The following is an 18,563-nucleotide window of genomic DNA, read 5'->3' on the forward strand; positions in this document are numbered from 1 at the left end:
CCGCGTCTTGATCCAATTTCTGTGATTTATATTTTCCATAATTCTATTTGGTCAGGACTTTCAAATTTATTGCACAGTTGTGTTCTGTGTTCCCTGTAATATAGGAGAACGCTGTTTGCCGAGCTTGCTCCCTCGTGGGAAACGTGCTTTCCTGCATTCCTCTCCCCCCTTGATGTGCTAGCTGGAGCTCCCCCTCGCCTCCCCCCTTTCGGGGTGTCTGCACCGTCTCCAGGCAGCCAGCCTTCCTCCCTAGCCCTCCCAAGGCTGGGCTGTTTCTTCTTTAAACAGTGCTTTGGGCTGCCCAGGCAGCCTTCTAACATGGAGGGCTCTGGTGCCGTGGACAAAAGGGGTGCCCTAGAAGTAAAAAGCCTCTGATAAGAACAGCAAGTTCTGGAGGCACATTCGAGCAAAGCACCATGTGCAGCTGAACCATGGTTGTTAGCAGCAGTATGATACCCGGAGTCTTCTAGGGCCGCTCTGCGGTATGGTCCCATAGCGCTCCTGTCCTGCAACACCACCTCCCACCCCGCTTAGGCCCCTTATATATGACCGCATATACACAGTAGAGGGGAGTCTGATAACTTTATTCCCAGACCCCAGAAGGTGAGGGCATTGAGGCAGGATGGGCCCTGAGCTCCAGAGGAAGCCTGGGCATGAAGAGTGGAGGGTGCAGAGCTGGCAGGAGTCAGGGTAGAAGGTCTCTGCTGCAGCGCACCACTCGGCTCCTTTACTTCCAGCGCCCGCCGACTTTGCCCTTGGCTGTGGCACCAGCCTTCTTGCTGCTGCAAATGGGAAGCAAGTTTGCAAGTTGCGCTTAAGGGTTCAGAGTATCCAGCCAGCCAGTGGAGACCTTTGGCTCCTGTATCCCCAAACTGTCACCCCCACTTTCAGTGCACACACCTCGTTCCAACCTGAGCAGTAGGAACTGACTCACCTGCAGAGGGCCTGACAGGGCCTGGACACTAGTGTGGTTAGGACAGGGTTAGCTGGTTACCTGGGCTCACCTTCTCTTCTCCTGCTTTGGCCAGGGGGAATACTGCAGACAGACCCATGCCACCCTAGTTTCAGACATTATCGTTTTTGAAAGGCCTGTGCCTTTCTGATGGCAGCTAAGGGTACCTGTCCCAAAGGACTTGGTACCCTATTAGCTGAGGCCCTTTGCACCCCAGCAAGTTGGAAGCAGGATGAGCACCATGTGAAGGTCTAGGCTTACCAGAGGCTAAAAGAGCGTGAGCTCTGAAGCCAACCCAGTGGGACCGTGGGCTTGTAATGTTGTGTCCTCACAGACCTTCCTGAGCATCCTAGCATGTGCATACACACACATTCACATGCCTGTGGCATCTCATCAAATTAACCCACCCAATAGAGATGCAAGCCAACAGCCTCTTCCCTGGAGGAGCACCCGTCTTTCTCTGAGCGTCATGAAAGTGTGGAAGGAGGGAGAAATTTCCCAAGAAACAGGAAATCTAAGCAGCTCCCTTGATTCTGTCCTTGAAGTGTGACATCCCTATGTCCAGGCTAAGAATCAGACTCCCAGCATTATATCAAACTCAGAACCTGGTGAGGGGTCCTGTGGGACCTGATGCCTTGAGTGGAAGGGTTACCCTCCAGTGGAATCAGTTCTCTCTCCCTTTCTCTCCCTCTCTCTTTCTCTCACTCTCTCTCCATCTTAAATATCCCAAGCTGGCCTTAGAACTTACTCTTCACTGATCTTGAACCTCTTGATCCTCCTGCTTTGGCCTCCCTCCCAAAGTGCTGGGATTTATGGATGTGCCCAAACTTAGGTACTGGGGTCTAACTAAGGGCCTTGCACATGCTGGGCAAGTACTCTATCAACTGAACTATACCCTTACTCCCCACTCCTTCCTTTTGGGTGTTGTTAGCTGAGATAAGGCTTTATGTAGCCCAGTCTGGCCTTGAACGCCTGATCCTGCTCCCAACTCTGGAGAGGAATTGGGATTGTAGGTTTTCATTACCACATCCTGCTACAGGCTTCCTGCTGGCCAGTGGCACATCATAGAGTTGGAAGGTATCACTAACAAACCCCATCTGGCACCTCCTGCATGCAGAAGAGGAAGGAGCCATTGGGTCCCAGGGCCCTGTTAGTCTTGTTATTGCTCTGCTAAGGGCCAGCCACCAAGAGCCCTTGTTCAGGGACCAGCTGCTAAAATGTCTAGGTCCTAGGTAGGGCTGCAGGTAGCTGGCCCTGGGGACTCTGGGCCCAGCACAGAGTGAGAATGGGCTGGGTTACTTACTGCTTCTGGGCTTGGTCAATGCGGCTCCTGAGAGTAGTGATCTGTAACAACACAGGTGACTTACTGTGACAGAGACCTGGGAAGCCCAGCAGGGTACTGGCCAGGGGACACATGTCTTTACCACAGGACCGGCCAGCCGTGGCCTCTCCACTGTATCCTCATGGCAGGGACAGTCTCCTGTGCCATTTTCCTTACTGTCTCATGGTTTCTTTGTGAGAAGACACTGCTGCTTTGTCCTCAGGCTGCGTCTTGACTTGCTCTCGCTAGCTACCACACACAGCAGCTCCCGACTGACCACTTACCTTGTGGCTGTGGCAGGATGTAGGTAGGGCAAGGGACAGGGTGGAGGTGAGGCCTCCAGACCTCTCAAAGTTCCACCTCTGACTCCTGATCCCGACCTTCCTGCTCCTTGACCCATGGTGCCTGCTCCCGACTTGGTGGCCTAGAGGCCCTGGCCCCAAGTGGAGCTCTGGGAAGGCAAAATCCTTCCTTTCTCATCTGCCAACAAGGGCATGGGGCCGGCCTCGTAGCCACCAGCTGAGGTCAGGAGAGAGGAGCTGTGGCAGAAGGAAAAGGCCCTTTGCCACCAGTATCCTCAACAACCCAGATCTTTGCCATGCGAGAGGCTAGCTGAGCATTGCACACCCACAAGCCTGGTTCTGCCTACTCACAACTTGGCCAGCATCTCCACTCTGGCCCGGACAGTCATGATCTAGAAAAATCAAGATGGTTACCAGGTTGGGTGGGCAGTTGAGGCTTCAAGGCCCTGATAAAAGTGGGGCCAGTCTTTTAATGGACAACCAGGCTCTGCAAACCCAGGAGACCAGACATGGGCAGAGTATATCTGGAGGCTATGGGTTCCTGACTTAGCTATTGTTGCTGAGAAGAGTGGTCTGGTCTCTGCTTCGTGGAGTCTTCTCTGAGCTAGCTCCTGGGGTGATCTTGAGGCTGAGGGATGAGTATCTTTCTAGAAATAGCCAATAATTAAGGTATGGAGACCAAGGCTCTTCAAAGTTGAGCATCTAGGACCCATTTCATCTACCCAGAGGTTGCAAGAAGGAGCCAGGGCTTGTGGATTGTCTATCTTGATGGTTGTGGGAGATGCCCCTGCGTGAGTTCTCGCCTCTCCCTTTACCTAGCACTGGGGGGACAAAGTGGGGAAGACAGTACAGCTTTGCTGCTGAGACCAAGGTGTTTGCATTTGCAGTAAGCACAGTGGACACCAGGACAGGGGCCTCATCCTTGGTGAGCAGGAACAAGCTTGGCTTCTAACTCGTCCCCCCAAGGCCTGCCCTATCTCTCCCCTTACCTCTCTCTCATACCTATGAGTGTTGTAACCCCATTCCAGATTTCCAGACCCCCAGAGGAGACACAGTATTAAACTCCCTTTTCCAGTTTCAGGTGAAGGTGTGAGTCACCCTGCCTGCCTGCTTGCCTGCCCTGAAGTTGTCATGGGAACCTCAGCAGTTTGAGAACGCATACGAGTTCTAACTACACCGTTGGCCAATTCAGACGTAGGTCAGGCTGATAGCTCAAGTGCCTCCCCTGAAGGCTCTAGAGGACCCCCGCTGGAGCCAGGTCTCAAGATGAAGGCAGACCGGAGTATAACTGGGTTGTGGGGAGACAGCTGGCACCCCACCTAAGGAGAGTGAGACCTTGTAGGCCCAAGAACGAGAGATGGCTAGACTCACATCGTATTTCTGGCGTTTTAGCTTCTCCCCAAACTCAAATTTGTCAGTCTCCAGTTGGTACAGGGTATCCCAGAGTTCCTTGGCCTTGTCCCTGGAAGATGGAAAAGAGGAGGTTTGATAGGAAGTTGGAGAGGCAGGGCCTAAGACCCTACTGCCTCCTCCCGCCACCACAAATAGCTGTGACTTGATTCTTCTGAGGACGGGTCCAGTGCCATTTGGGAGGGCCGCCCGACCTCAGCTTGTCATCACTGAGATGGTCGATGTTCAGAGGCTTGCGTCTCTCTGCAAGGATCTTCTTCTTCATCTCCCTGGCTGTCTGCTTCTTACCTCTCTTCTGATCAGCCTGGGGAGGGGAGAGGAGATGAGAAGCCCAGTCTCAGGAGGTACCTGACCCAAACACCAGCCCCACTTGAAGGCCACCTCCAGGGCTCTGAGCATGTTCCCTACCTTGGCCAGGTAGCTGCTGTAGTTGGCACCCATGGAGGACAGAGCCTTTTTCTTCTTCATGTCGTCCTCGGCTCTCCTCTTGGCATCTTCCTCCTCTCTTCTGGCCTTTTCCTCCTGTGGAGACCCCATCCCCAAGATCTTCAGGGGATGCCCTTTGAGCAGGCTTAAAAGACTAGTTTTGGACTTAGCAACTTCTAGAAGGAGGTTGCTCTTTGGCGGGGGAGGGGGGCTCTGTAAAGCAAGAGGCATTAACCCAGTGGCTCTGGTTGTTGGCCCAACAGAGGGCCACAGTGAGAGGGAGGCCTAAGACCCTCTGCTTCCCTGGCTACACAGGCTGGAGGCAGCAGGATGACATGGTCCTTACCGCCAGTCTGTTCTGGCGTTCCCCGCTCCTTCTCGGCGCGGATCCTCTGCTGCTCAGCCCTCTCTGCACGACGCTTCTCCTGAAGCCACGGGGGCAAAGTGGTCAGCCCTGCCCTGCCAGGCCCAGTTCCTGCAGAATCACCCTGCACCCTCCCAGGAACGCAGGACTCACAATTCTCTCCTTGAGGGCAATCAGCTCCTCTTCCTCTTTCTTTCTAGCTTCAAAGTGGCTGTCGATGAGGGCCTGGAGCTCCATGAGGTCCTTGTTCTGACGCTTTTTCTGGATATCCTGGGGGGCGAGAGAAAAGTTCCTACCCTTCCTGGCCAGCCTGGGACCTATCTGCAGCTAAGGAAACTTTCTACCAAGTCTCTACAGCTGTAGTCTTCCTGAGACCCAGAGTGACCCAGTCTGGACAGTCCAGGGTTGAGACAACACCCTTCCTGTGGAGAAATCCAGGTCCTGACTAATCATGAAGCCAGTACCATCCTTGAGGTGACCTGTCTCAGACTTGACTCTTTCATCCTCAGAGATGTCCTCTTGGGTCAAACACAGAGGAGATCGTGAGGTTGACTTGCTGTATACATGGATGGGTGTTTGAACAGATAAACGCATAGATGAAGGTGTGGACGAAAAGAGAGACAGTTGAGGGAAAGGCTAGATAGATGAGTGGATGGATGGGCGGGTACAAGAATGCACGGAGGAGAAGGTAAGGGATCTCTGTTTCTTTGGGTCTATGAGAGAATTATAGGCGTGTGGATGGGCTAGAGATGGGCTACCTTGCTTCTGGCTGCTTGGGAAGACATGACCGGAAGCCTAGCCTAAAGTTCAAAGACTGGAGCTTGGGATGAGGGTGTTCTGGGCCCCATACACTTACATCGAAGTCTACTTTCTCCCCTTCTGGGATCTTAGGAGCAGTGAGTCTGGGGAAGAGACACAGAAGTTGTTTCATAAGCAGGGACAACTGGAACCTTCCCACAGCAGAGGCCAGCCAGCCTCGAATCTAGGCTGGCCTCCTCTTCTTTCTTGCACCCTGGCACCCAACAGAGCATGTCTCTGCTAGAGCAGGTTTGCCTGGCTCTTTGTTCTTTGGGTTTCTAACCCATGTTCCAGGAGTAGTTTGTCCCTTCCTAGAAGGCGGCACCCTGTTTTTGTCACCTCTGTTTCATTCACTGCTTCATGCTGCCTTTCTCAGACACATAAACAAATGTAATTAAGCCCTGGCAGAAGGCAGGGTGGCCACCATGAGCCCTCCCGGGGCAGTGACTGGCATCAACTTCTGGGGTGAGACCTGTCCTGTGGCTCTGGACACTCTTAATCTTTCTTTCTGGGCGCCCAAATGAAGGAGCGCCTGTAAGGGGAAAAGGAACCCCCCAGCCCGCTGGCTGTGCGACCCCCCTCCTCCTGCCAACACATTCCAGATGGAGCAGGGAGCCCAGACAACCACGGCTTTTAGAAGCAGGCCACAGAAGAAAGGGGAGCTGAATAGCGATCAAAACCTGGAGAGGGAAGGGATTTTTCTAAGCTCTGAAGCCCCAAAGTTCCCTCCAAGGGAAAGCTGTACAGATGATGTTGTGCAAATGAAAAACTTATGTATGTGGGGGGGGGGGAGAAAAAGAGCAAAAATCGAAACGCAGAGGGGGGAAAAACCAGACTGGAAAAAAAACAACTTTTCAGCAAATACAGAGAAGATTTATATCCCTGAGTGAACGGACGATTAAGCAAACAGGGAGACGTGTCGCCCCTGAGATAAACGAGCAGGGGGCACAAGCCACTGACTCGCAAAGAAAGACGACCAGTTGACAAACATGGACAGTTCGTGGTGGTGCCATCGGAGGAATGTAAGGCAACCATGAGATGTGGTTGGCCACTCATCAACGGGTGGGGGCAGACACCCGTTCCCGCCTTTGGGCGCGGAGGGTGTGGGACACAAGACTGCTCACAGCCCACTTAGGAGACCGCCTTGGCTGGGCCCTGGTGGAAAGCAACTTGGCAGTGAATGTCAAAGTCTTCAGAGCATTGGTCTTCTTTGACCCAGTAATTCCAGTTCTGGGAATGTGGCCTAGGCAAACAGCCCTCAAGATGGAAAATGCTTTCTGACCAGCGTTATTTATGATTGTAAAATATTGGGGGAAGCCTGTGATCGGGGAATGGTTAGGAAAATTATGGTTTGTCCAATTGATGGAATATTATGTGGCCATTCAAAATATTTAAGAAGACTATGTAAAAACATGGAAAAATACTTATGAATAGTGTTAAATTTTTTTAAAAGCAAAATTCAAGACTGTATAGACAGTCCCGTGCTTAAAAAAACATAGTCAAGATCTTTATTTTCCAAGAACCTTGTGTAGAAAAAGAGCAGGAAGAAATAAGACCTTTTTCCCCCTCTCTGGTCCCTTCCACAGTCTGGCTGGTGGGTGGGTGGGAGAATTATGGATGGATATTTTCCCTTCTTCATTTGACTTTTATGTATTTTCCAAATTTTCTTAATGAGGTGTTTTATTTTCATATTGAGAACATAAATAATTTTTCTAAGATGAGAAAGTATCTCACAGTTCTGCATTACTTTATGTGAAGTTGATTTAAAACAGCATTCAAGGGAGGAGTATGGGCCAGCCACACTCTTTACTTAGCTTCTACCCTTCTCTCAAGGATGGGGAGGGAACAAGGGACAGGAGCCAAAAGTTCAACCTGCTGCAGTGTGGAACAGACAGAGAGGCTTACAGGGACAAAAAGGGCCTGTATATGGAGGGCTGTGGACTTCCAAGTCCAAGATCCTGGGTTCAGCTACCCCCTGGTGCACTCACAAATGAGAAAGCAAGGTCAGGGCCAAACCTCTGCAGAGTGGCTCACAGGGGGCTCAGCCCTTTTGGGATCAGGTCAGTCTAGAGAGGGTTTTCACCTCAAGCAGAAAATTCTCACCCCTCAAGTCCATTTTTTTTAAATATCTGGACACCTGGACAATCTCCCAGCATAGCCAGGCATGGAAGATACATGACACCTTCAGTCCCACTTCTGAGCCTTAGTCCATGGCCAGTGGCCTCCTTGACTGCTCTGGCTGATGGGGAAGAACCACAGTCTAAGGCCTTTTTATTCCTTCCTACTTGCAACCTTAGTCTCTATTATCTTCTGCCCTTTGGACTTCTCTTTTAAAACAGTCCCGGGCCTCTCCCGCTGTCCTGTTCTGGCATAGCACTGCATGAATCCCCCACTTACTTGGGTCTTGGTTTCTCCTCTAGTCATGGCAGCCAGCATGGGGAGAGAAAGAAAGAGAGATCAGGTAAGATAGGATGGTCTTTTCTGCCACAGGGACCACCAGGCTGGGGACTTCTACTCAACCCACCCAGACCCCTCAACTATTCAGAAGCAGAAAGCCTGTGGAATTCCCCATGGGCTCTAAGAAGGACTTAGAGTGCGGGGATGAAGGGAGAAACCACAGCAAGACATATGTGTCCCCAGAGGACTGGGAGGGAGGGAAAGGTAGGACGACAAGAAGCTTAGAGGACAGATTTCTGGAAAATCTGGGAAGCATTTGGGATGCTGGTTTATCTCCACTGACCAACTAACTGCCGCTGAGTGGGCAGATGCTTGGCCCTGGCCCTCTAACTCCATGGCGGATGCAACATAAAGCCTCAGCATCTTGAGGTTCCATGCCAGGGAAAAAGGGAAGACAGACAGACACATGGACAGATGGAGTGAAAGGACTGGAGAGTGAGCAATATAGACACCGGAGCCAATGGCTCCTCTCGCCTCACACAGGCAGAACCAGAGTCCTGTGCAGGTGGAGCAAGGGGCTGCGACAGCGGCTGGCAGGCCTTACCTTCCTCGTCCTCCTCCTGCTCCTCCTCAGCGACAGCATCTTCATGGCGTGGGCACAAGCGCACATGCAAGAAAAAAGCCGCGCAACTGCAGAAGTGCAGAGGCCACACAGCAGCAGTGGCCACATGAACAGCAGAGGCAGGCACGCACAGGGCCCCGTGCCTGAGGGTGGCAGGGAAGCTCCTACACCTTCCCCAAGGCTTAGCCCCCTCTGTGGATCCTTGCTGTCCAGGTTGGCCTCTAACTCTCAGGGAAGCTCCTACACCTTCCCCAAGGCTTAGCCCTCTCTGTGGATCCTTGCTGTTCAGGTTGGCCTCTAACTCTCAATATAGCTAAGGATGACTTTGGACTCTTCCTCCCCCTGTCTCTACCTCCCAAGCGCTGTGATGACTGGTATGTTCTGCCACACCTTGTTTAAGCAGTCCTGGGAATTGAACTCAGGGCTTTGTGCATGCTGGGCAAGGAGGCTGGGCTGTGAGTAGAAAGCATGGGGACCTGTCTTGCCCAATATGCACATGGTGATGGGATCTAAGTTTGACCCTGGGAGATCCTGAGGCTGCTCTACCTTCCAGCTGTCATGGAACCTGCCATTACTTTCCACTACATATATGCTTATACTTGGGCACATACTATGGTTTTGACAGTCGCTTTATTTTAAACCCTTTGTAAAAGTCTTTGTTCATAGAGCCTGCCTGAGAATCAAAAAATATTTTTGGCTCATTCATATCTGTGAGTTTTGACAGGTTCAGCCCTTAGGATAGGGCCTCCTGATCCTGGGAACATGCCCTCTGACCCCTGAGAGGCTGTTTCCCATGAGTCTAGGTGGGGCCTCTCTTCTTCAGAACCTCGTCTAAGCTGGTCGTCCTGAGGAAGGGCTGCTTCCTGAGTGTGCCCCACTCCTGCAGAGGTTGGGACTGGTATTGACCCTAGTCAGGGCCTGCAGCTGCTCAGCCTCGCCCTTCCGTGCACGGTCCTGTGGCCCTGTTCTAGCATTCGGCAGATGCAAAACCACTGACGTGTGTGCACTCTGTCTGCCCGGAACACAGTGAGACCTGGCAGGGGAAGCATCTGGGACTCCCAGCAACTCTGCACTTGGCCAGTAGCCAGCAGGCCCCATCCAAGGTTTGGGTGGGGGTCTTGCCTGCAGGTTCTGACCAGTGCTCTTCTGGAACACCTATTTCTCCCCTCTCCAAAAGACACGTGGTGACTTAACAACCAAAGCATGTGGAAGCGCTGCCTGAATAATAGCTTAAATCTGCCCATAAGCCTGATGCCGCTCTTGCTTGCTTATCATCTTAGGAGTACCCGACCCCATCTTAGGAGTGCCCAACCCCTGGAGCAATGGGGTGCTGCAGAGCTCTCTTGCATGAGGTCTAGGGGAGTGGCCTGGGGAAGTTAAGGGGTTGGTGGACCACCCTCCTCTTATGAGATTCTGGGGACCGGGAAGGATGGGGTGCTCCCTAGAATTGCATGAGAGGCAGCTGCATAGGGGCAAGGTAAGGTTTCCCTGGGCTCTTTCTCCCTACCCTCCTGCCTATTTGTCTCCCAGTCAGTCTCAGTTCTGGTCGCAGGGAGGCCTGGTGACCTAAGATGTATGGCCTGAGAACGTCCTGGTTCCCTCTCCTAGCATTATCCAGGTTCTTCCCCTCAGGCCCAGCCACCAGGAGTCTGCAAGCATGTAAATGGAGGGGCTGAAATGGGCTCCTTGAGTTCAGCTCCTCCTCCCTTCCCCAGTGTAACCAGCCTTGCTGCTAGGCTGACAGTTGCCCCCCCTCCCCGGACAACCCCTGTCAGTTCTGCTTGATGGGTGTGTCTGGCTCAGGCCCAGGCACTGGGTGGGATGCTGGGATCTGACTGATTGCCTGTTTGCATGCATGGCCCCCGGCTGTTCCAGGTCTCTGACATCCCCACCTTGGGCCTCAGCCTGACTTTCCGCTTCACCCCACTTGTCCCTCCACCCTCCCTTCAACCTCACCCCTCCTTTCTTTCCTCCCTCTGGCTTGATATCTGGGGTAGGTTGGAGGCTGCCTATCCAACCTTTTTGCGTTGCTCTACCTATCTTGATGAGGCCTCCGAGAGTCCCAGGGCATCTCCAGCGCCATTTTCCTAAGGCTGGCTCTGTAGACCCAGGATAGCCCACATGCTCCATCTAATCTTTCTGAAGGAGGGCTAAGAAAAGCCTTTTTGCTTCTTGCCCTAAAACACTGTGATTGGGACTGCCACTGTCAGCCACCTAGGCCAGCAGATTAGGTTAGCTTCCCTAGTCTGCTCTGTCCTCAGCCCAGAGGCCAGCAGGGCTTAGTTGGTGGTGGTGGATACAGTGGAAAGGGGGTGGGAGGCAGGCAGTTGGAGAAGGGAAGGAAAGGAGGGGAAGGCTCTTTGTGGCTGTGAGGCAGATCTGGACCTACCTTCTTGGACTTCCTCTGTGGAGCAGCACCAGGGGAGAAGAGAGGGAGGGAGGAGAAAGAATGAATGAATGGAGGGCATGTGGGAGAGGGGGAGAGGGAGGGACAGGTGTACAGGGGAGATGGAGTGAGTCACACGGCACCCTCTTGTTCCTTCTTGGCTGGCTCCTGCACACATACCCACATGGCCACATATGTCATATGGCATTGAAGTCATGTCACATACCTGGTTCAGGGGCTAAGGAGGGCCACGGAACAAGAGGCAAAACCGCGGGTCAGAGGTCAGAGGTCAGAGGTCAGAGAAGGGATCCAGGTTAAAAGGACACAGCCGGTCACCGAGGGGTGGGATACATGCAGGAAGCGAGCAAGATACTGTTAGAGTTAGTGGTGGTCCTACCACCCTTGGTCCCACACCCCAGATTCTGGGGCCCACTCGGAACTTGGGAATAGGAGGGGCTGAGGCAAACCGAACTCACCCCCAATCTGTCCTTCCTCACAAGTGGGGAAATGGAGATGAGGGTTGGGCATCTGGCTCTTGCTTTTGGGGCAGTGTCTCATTTGATTTCTTCCCTCATCTACCCACCCCCTGTCTGCCCTCAGCCAGGATCAGTCTAGAGCAGCAGCCCACTTGGAGGCTCTGATACCCAAGGGGAGCAGAACCAAGGCCTGCTCCAGACACCTCTTTTCTTGCCATCCCAGAGCTAGGTACAAAAGCCCATTCCTTGGGCCTCTGTCTGATAGCCCCTAAGGAGGGTTGGGGGTTGGGACTGTGATCGGGTTGATGGGGGACACAGGCTAGGGAAATTGACTAGGGAGGAAGCCTTTGCCTGTCTTCACATCAGGCCCTATAGCAGGGCCTCTGGCTACTCCTGCATCTCTTCTTAAGATTTGAGCTCTTCCGGCTTAGTGAATCTGGCCTAGCAAAGGTCTCAGTCACCACTGTGGGCTTTCACTGACTTCTCTGGGGAAAGGGACTCAGTTTATACCTGGCTCCATAGTCTCCCCCACCACTCCTGTACTAGGCTGCCTTTTCTAGCGTTGAAAGCATCTGATAGAGATGCACTTCTGTTGTTTGTGGGGATTTTTGGAGTACTCATTCTCTTTGGTCAAGCGTTTGCCATGGTTAGTAGGTTATGTGGGGCCGGGCCACATGGGGGGCTCCTTGGTTGGCTGGCGCCTCCTTGCTTCCCTGCCCTCTTCCCCACACCACATGGCTCCAGCCAAACCCTAGGCTCCACATGGGGACCAGAAGTCCTGTATCCTCATACCTTCCTCCTGGACTTCTGCAGCCGAGGAATGCCAGGGAGTGCAGGGTGGCAGGGAGGAGAGAGGATAGGATTAGAAAGGAGCACACAGCAGGCCCTTAGAAACAGGGGCTGAGGTCACAGCCCTATAAGATGGAAGGTTACACCAATTTCATCATTAGGGCAGAGGACAAGGGCAAATGGAGGTTAAGTCCTAAGCTAACTCACCTTCTTCCTGGGCTTCCTCTGAGGGTAAGTGAAGGTGACAGAGAGGTGGCATGTAGGAGAGAGAACAAACAAGGACAGAAGTTAGGAACAGGGCCTTTTCTGGGCTCTCTTGGACCAAACATGAGGAACAGGCCAGAGTCCCATGCTTGGCCTACAGCAGCTAGCCAGAGTGAGCAGGGGCCCTGGAGCATCAGCCACTGCTGTTCCTGCCAGTGCACTAAGTTTATACCTTCCTCAGGCCTGGCCCTCTGCACCCTATATCCCATGTCTGGGAGTTTGTGATTCTGCTCTACAGGATACTAAAGGGCAGACCAGGACAAAGCCCACATGGTTTGGAGAAACTCCATGTGCTCAGAGCATTTCTCAACCAGGAAATCCCATCTAGCTGTCAGGACCAAAGGCTGGCGTCAAGGTGCTTCGGGGACACAGGACCCTTCTGGCCAACCCTAGGGAAGTGCAGCCCCCTAGGGCCACATCTCATTCAGAAACCAGCCCTTTCTGCTTCTGGCAGCAAGATATTTGCTCAGGTTGTTAAGGTAGCAGGCATTTTCAAAATATTTTGAAAACACAGCACCCAGCAGCCCTTGCAGGATGGCCTGTCTGATGAGCTGCGTGAAGCCTCCCTCAGCTGAGCAAGTGCCAGGAGCAGACAGCTTGTCAGGCCTGGGAACTGCTGTGCCGGGCTGCTCCCAGGTGCACTGGTACTCAGGGCTTTGCCCGCCCACACCTGCCTAGGCACGACAGAGCCAGGGAGGGGTCTTCAGCAGCCCAAGGGTACAACGAAAAAGAGATGCTGAGACACAGAGAGACAAAGGGATAAGGACAGAAACAGAGAAATGGAGAGAGATGAAGAGAGACAGAGACAAAAGAGATAGAGAGACAGTGAGATGAGAAGAAAAGCCACAGTGGCTCTGAGAGGCTACAATGCATGGGTCAGGACCCTTGTTATTAATAAATTGAGAGTTTTAGAGGCCAGAACATATCCCACTTCACACACCATGGACACAGTGACCACAGAACATGTGTGAGTGGTTAATGAGTGTCTATCAATCAGAGAAGAGATAAAGGGTTAATAGTTTAATTAATGATCAAGTCATTGACCATTAATTAAATAATGACATTATTAATTTGATGGTTAATGGTGCATTAATGATGAGGGAAGTAGACAGTTAATTGTCAGCTCAGGGAGAATCCCCGAAGGCCTTCCCAAGGATGGTCATTGAGAGGCCTGTGGCTTCCTGAGTTACCTTCTTCTTCGTATTGTTCTGTATTAGAATAGAACAAAAGAAAGGAGCTCAGTTAGCAGAGATGGGACTGGAGATGGTGAAGCAATTGAAGGGCCAGTCTGTTCTGTCCCTGGATAGTTGGGTACCACTACTGGCTAGGGATCAGGTCTGAGATCCTCAGTCCAAAGAGACTGTGTGGTAGCTTGGGGAGATGGTTAGTCAGCAAAGTGCTTGCCATATAAGCATAAGGACTTGAGTCTCAGTATTCAAATAAAAATCCAAGTGTGGTTACACACTCTAGAGACAGGAGGATCTCCGGGGCTTGTTGGCCAGCCACTTTAGGCTAATCACCAAGCTCCAGGTTCAGTGCCCCCCAACCTCTCCCCCTCCCAACCTCCCCACCCCTATCTCAAAAAAAAATCCAACAACAACAACAACAACAACAACAACAACAAAAAACAACAAAAAACAAGGTGGACAGCTTCTGAGAAATGACATCCAAAGCTGACCTCTAGCCTGCACATACAAACATGTGGAGCACATCTGTATACATGCGCACGCACACGCACGCACGCACGCGCACGCACACACACACACACACACACACACACACACAGAGGCTTTGTGGCCTCAGAGGAGGAAATGTCTCACCCATGAGGGTGACATAGGATGTCTTTAGATGTCATGTCCTGCTATGGCCATGTGAGTAACCAAAGGTGACAAGGACCGAGAGGCTGACTCTTGAGTCCTCAAGGCATCACAGACATGCAGGTATGTAGGTTGGGGAAGGTCAAGGTATGAACACCGCAGGAAAAAAAAGTGTATGCCAGAGATTCAAGACAGTTTGGGAGAGGGATGTCTTTGAAGCCCAATGATTGATCTAGCTGGTCTGGAACTCTTGGGCAAGGGGTCCCCAAGAGATGAGCGATGCCAATAGTCAAAGCCCAGCCCCCCACCAAAGGTGACTCTTCTATCTAGAGATGGAAGAAAAGAGAGAGAAAATAGAGAAGACACTTACCCTCGACTTGTTCACTGTCACGGTGGTGGGGCAGGGGATAGAGAGAGAAGAAAAGCGAGATGAACTTGAGCTTCTGATCTGGGACAGATATCTGTAGGTACCAGGGGCCCCATCCCACCAGCAAGGGAGGCAGGCTACTCACGTTTCCTCGTCAGACATAGTGGCGGTGGGTTGTGTCTGGAGAGGGAATGACAACGGACGGGACAGTTAGGACTTGCCTTGGTTTAGAAGCCTCGCGAGGAGGCAGGCTCTCAGAGATTGGGGCCTAGAGGGGATGTGTATAGATTACAGTTGAGGGTCACCTCTTGGTTCCCCTGATTGGCCCTTCTCCCCATGACTCTGATCGACCTTATTTCTTTCCTGGCTGCAGCCTGAAACTTAGACTCTCTGACAGACTGTTGGAAGGTTGTATATATCCCACTCTGGACAGATGTCCCCTCTACAGGATTTTCATGCAAAGTCATCTAAATTGCAGAGACTTTCTCAGGTCAGGGGTAAGAGCTACAGGACCCTCTGAATCTGGGGACACCCTGATGATCTGAGTTGATAGCCTCTGGTTAGGGAATCATCCCAAGATGATGGAGCCCAGCTCCAAGGGTACAGACATTCTCTGCTGGCTCTTCTTTCCTACGTGAACCCAAACTTCATGTTGTGCCTCACGTTTTTCTTGAGAGTCAAAGTTCCTTTTGGGGTACCCCAGGTCCTCTTTTGTGCTCTCTGAAATCCTCTAAGGTACCCTTTCAAATCACAGATCCCATAAGTATTCAGTCTCTTTGTCTCCTTTCTCCTGAAATACATGGAGACTGAACTCACCAGGGTGGAGCTGAGAAACTTCTCTTTGGGAAGCCTAAATTTGACACGCATGTGCTGATTGGATTGAGCACCTTAGATCTCCTAGCACTACGTCTGGGACTTGATGCACATGTTCAGGTATGGTGGCTATCAGGGCAGAGAACTTGATAGTTCCTGTGAGCTGGTCACTGTACATGTCTGCAGTGCCTAGGGCCTGGGAACCTCTAAAGAACTGTATCAGAATGTTGTCTCAGGGTCTGACAAACAATGTTCATAACAACACAACACAGCTGACTCAAAGACAATAGCTCTGGCGCCCCCAGGGAGGGGGCTAAAAATGCACCAGCAGCTTAATGCTGAGGTGGGAGCTGTTTCGAAGCCCTGTTGATAACATTAGCTTTCCCAGAACTATTGAAACTTCCTGCAAAATTAACCCACAGACACCTGGGAGGGTCTTGGCCAAGCACAAGGTTGAGCCCTGCCTTGTCCCCGAGCCTCTGTGTGAGAGTCCATCAACCATAAATAAGCCACCCAGCCAGAGCTGCCCAGTCTTCTCATCCTGCTCTGAACCCTAACAGTCCTAACTCCCCCTTTACTACCCTCTGTATCCCCCAGGGGTACTCTGCGGGGTGGGAAGGTCCGTGGGGTAGAGCAGTGTCACTGAGACCCCACCTCGCTTCTCCTGCCTCTAGTTTCCACTGGACCCACACACCTGTCAGCAGCAGAGGGAGGGGGTAGTGGGGGGGGTTGTGCATTTACAAGGAGCCAGTGGCAGCTGAAGTGTCCAAAAATAGGCACCAAAATTAGCAAGACTCCTCTGTCCTGAAACCCAAGATAGCAGGGGGGCAGGGTACTGAGAGCAACCCAGCCATTTTGGCTCCACTCCTGGCTCTTGCAGGCATCCAGCAAGAGCTGCCTTACACCCTTCCAAAGTGAGGTAGCAATGGTCCTCACTCCGGGTTGGGAAACTGAGGCTACTGGTCCTCTAGAGTTCCCTAAGGCCCACTTGAGCAGATCTGGATCTCTCCACCCTATTTCAACATCCCTGTAAGTTGGGGAGAGGCAGAGGTAGGGTAGCAGGAATGGGACAGGGATGGCCAATCAGCAACAGAGAGGGAAAGCAGTTGTCCCGTGGAGAGTTCTGGCCTTGGAAGGGATTTGTGAAAATAGCCTGTGAGGTCAGGTTCCTTGGGGGGTACATGCCAACCTCTGCTTCTTCAAGGGTGACAAAGCTCGAAGGGGGGCAGGAGGCCCTGCCACTCACTTGCTATAGGACCCTAATCACTTCCTGCCTTGGGCCCAGTACCCTCTGATCAACCTTGCCTGGTCCTGTCTTCCCCAAGGACTCCCAAGGACTTCTAGAAAGCTCACACTCAGGAAGGTAGGGTTCCCAACCTGGAGACTTCAGCAAAGCTGAGGCCTGGAGGGCTAGGGTCTCTTGGGACCACCTGTTCTCCCAGGCATAAGCAAGATCAGATATGACCTATCTGCTTAGGCCCAGTCCCTCCCATTCCCTCTGTCCTGTTTCAGCTCTGCTCCTGTCTATCCTTGATCTGAGCCTTAAGATCTGCTCTGGGGTGGGGGTGGGGGTGCCCAGATATCTCTCCAGTTGCGTTCCTTCCTAAGGATGACCTGAGATAAGCCCGTATCTACAAAATGGCAAGAGTAGCTTAGGGCTCAGAGCTCTGGCTCCAGGAATGAGTTGAAATTCCATTCCTTCCCTCAGGTCACTCTTACACAGCCCCAGAAAGGCTCCCACCCTGCTACATCACAGCAGGCAATCTCAGAGCTCTGGGTAATGTCCCCTAAGTGGATCCTTATCTCACTCTCTGCACTTTTTCCTAGATCCTACCTTAGGAGGGCTCCTTACCCCTGAGGCCCCCAGGATCTCCCCTCCTCCCTCCTCCCATGTCCTTTTACTCTGGTTCGGCGCCAGTCATCCCAAGGCTCAGCCGCCATGTTTCTAGTCATCAATACATAACACAGTATGAGGCCCAGGACCCGCCTGAGTGCCCCTTAGATAGATGTTAAGAACCCAAACCCTCACACAGCCACCCATTCCTAGGCAGGCTGTTCACATCCATACCCACCTGCAGTTGAGTCTGAGAAAGGCTGGGGGCTCCTTGTGGACAGGACCAGCAGCAGCAGGCACTGTCCGACAGCCTCACCCCCTCATGTTATAGTGACATCTGATCTTCCCTGGCAGCCCATTGGCCAGCAGATGGGTGGCTGGGGTATGGGGAGGGGGAGGGTGTGCCCAAGCAGGCCCCTGACCAAGTATAGGAATGCCCCAGAGGAGGAGGCCCAAGGAGGCAAGGATGGAGGAGACATGCCTGGAGGAGGAGGCAAGGTCCCCAACTGTCCTAGAAAGGTGCCAGTTGCTATTTTTACCTACCCCCTCCCCCCGCGGCAATGGGCACATGCTTGATGGACTGAGGGAGGGAGGAGGAATAGATTAGATGGAGCCAAAGACTGTGCTGAGCCCGGCTGGTATTGGGGAGTGGTCATCAGAGTTTGGGTTTCAAGTTCCTTGGCCCCCTGCTCCTCTGCCCAAGGTGGCTCGTAGGAGTGGGAACTTTGCTCAAGATAGGATCTAATTCCATGTGGCACCCCTGTAACTCTGCCCTATGTCTCCACCATAGAGACAACTCAAAACACCCACAGAACGAAGGACCTTGGATCCTTGGCCAGTATTGCACCAAACCTCTTAGAAACCAGGCCTATTTTTTCAAGTGGACACCACTGGAACATATAACAAGAGAAATGATGACCTAAACCCTGTGGTGGTTGTTGATCTTCCCCACTGGGGAAGGCTGGGTCATGTTTGGGCCTGTTTTTGGTCCAGGGGTTCTGTTCTAAGATGTTGAGACCTAGGCTCTATTGGGTTCTAAGCAGTCCTGGCCATGTGCCTGGCCTTTCTTTCCTCAAGACTCCAGGGGGCACCATCCAACCATGGACACCTCTCCTGGGCCTTGTGTGCCTGGATAGCTCTGCCTTTAGGGAAACTAAAGCACCAAGTAGCAAGAGACCAACTTGGCACTTCCTACTCACTTCCTCAACTCTCCCAGACCCCACGG

The 18,563-nt window shown here is 52.4% G+C and overlaps 1 protein-coding gene across 1 annotated transcript; it reads right to left on the bottom strand.

Annotated features, from left to right (window-relative positions):
• Positions 1-563: 563 nt before the first annotated feature.
• Positions 564-17,669, bottom strand: Tnnt3 (troponin T3, fast skeletal type). The gene is given in 17 exon segments (XM_048458431.3): positions 564-782; positions 2,256-2,296; positions 3,947-4,037; positions 4,180-4,289; positions 4,394-4,507; positions 4,758-4,778; positions 4,780-4,836; positions 4,929-5,045; positions 5,632-5,677; positions 7,971-7,989; positions 8,575-8,613; positions 10,982-10,996; positions 12,451-12,468; positions 13,698-13,715; positions 14,695-14,708; positions 14,837-14,871; positions 17,577-17,669. Coding segments are annotated over 16 exon segments (792 nt in total). The 5' UTR covers positions 14,854-14,871; positions 17,577-17,669; the 3' UTR covers positions 564-727.
• Between the last annotated feature and the right edge of the window lie 894 nt (positions 17,670-18,563).

Source organism: Myodes glareolus, chromosome 7 (genome assembly GCF_982192425.1).
Source record: "Myodes glareolus chromosome 7, mMyoGla1.1, whole genome shotgun sequence".
Taxonomy (NCBI): Eukaryota; Metazoa; Chordata; class Mammalia; order Rodentia; family Cricetidae; genus Myodes; species Myodes glareolus.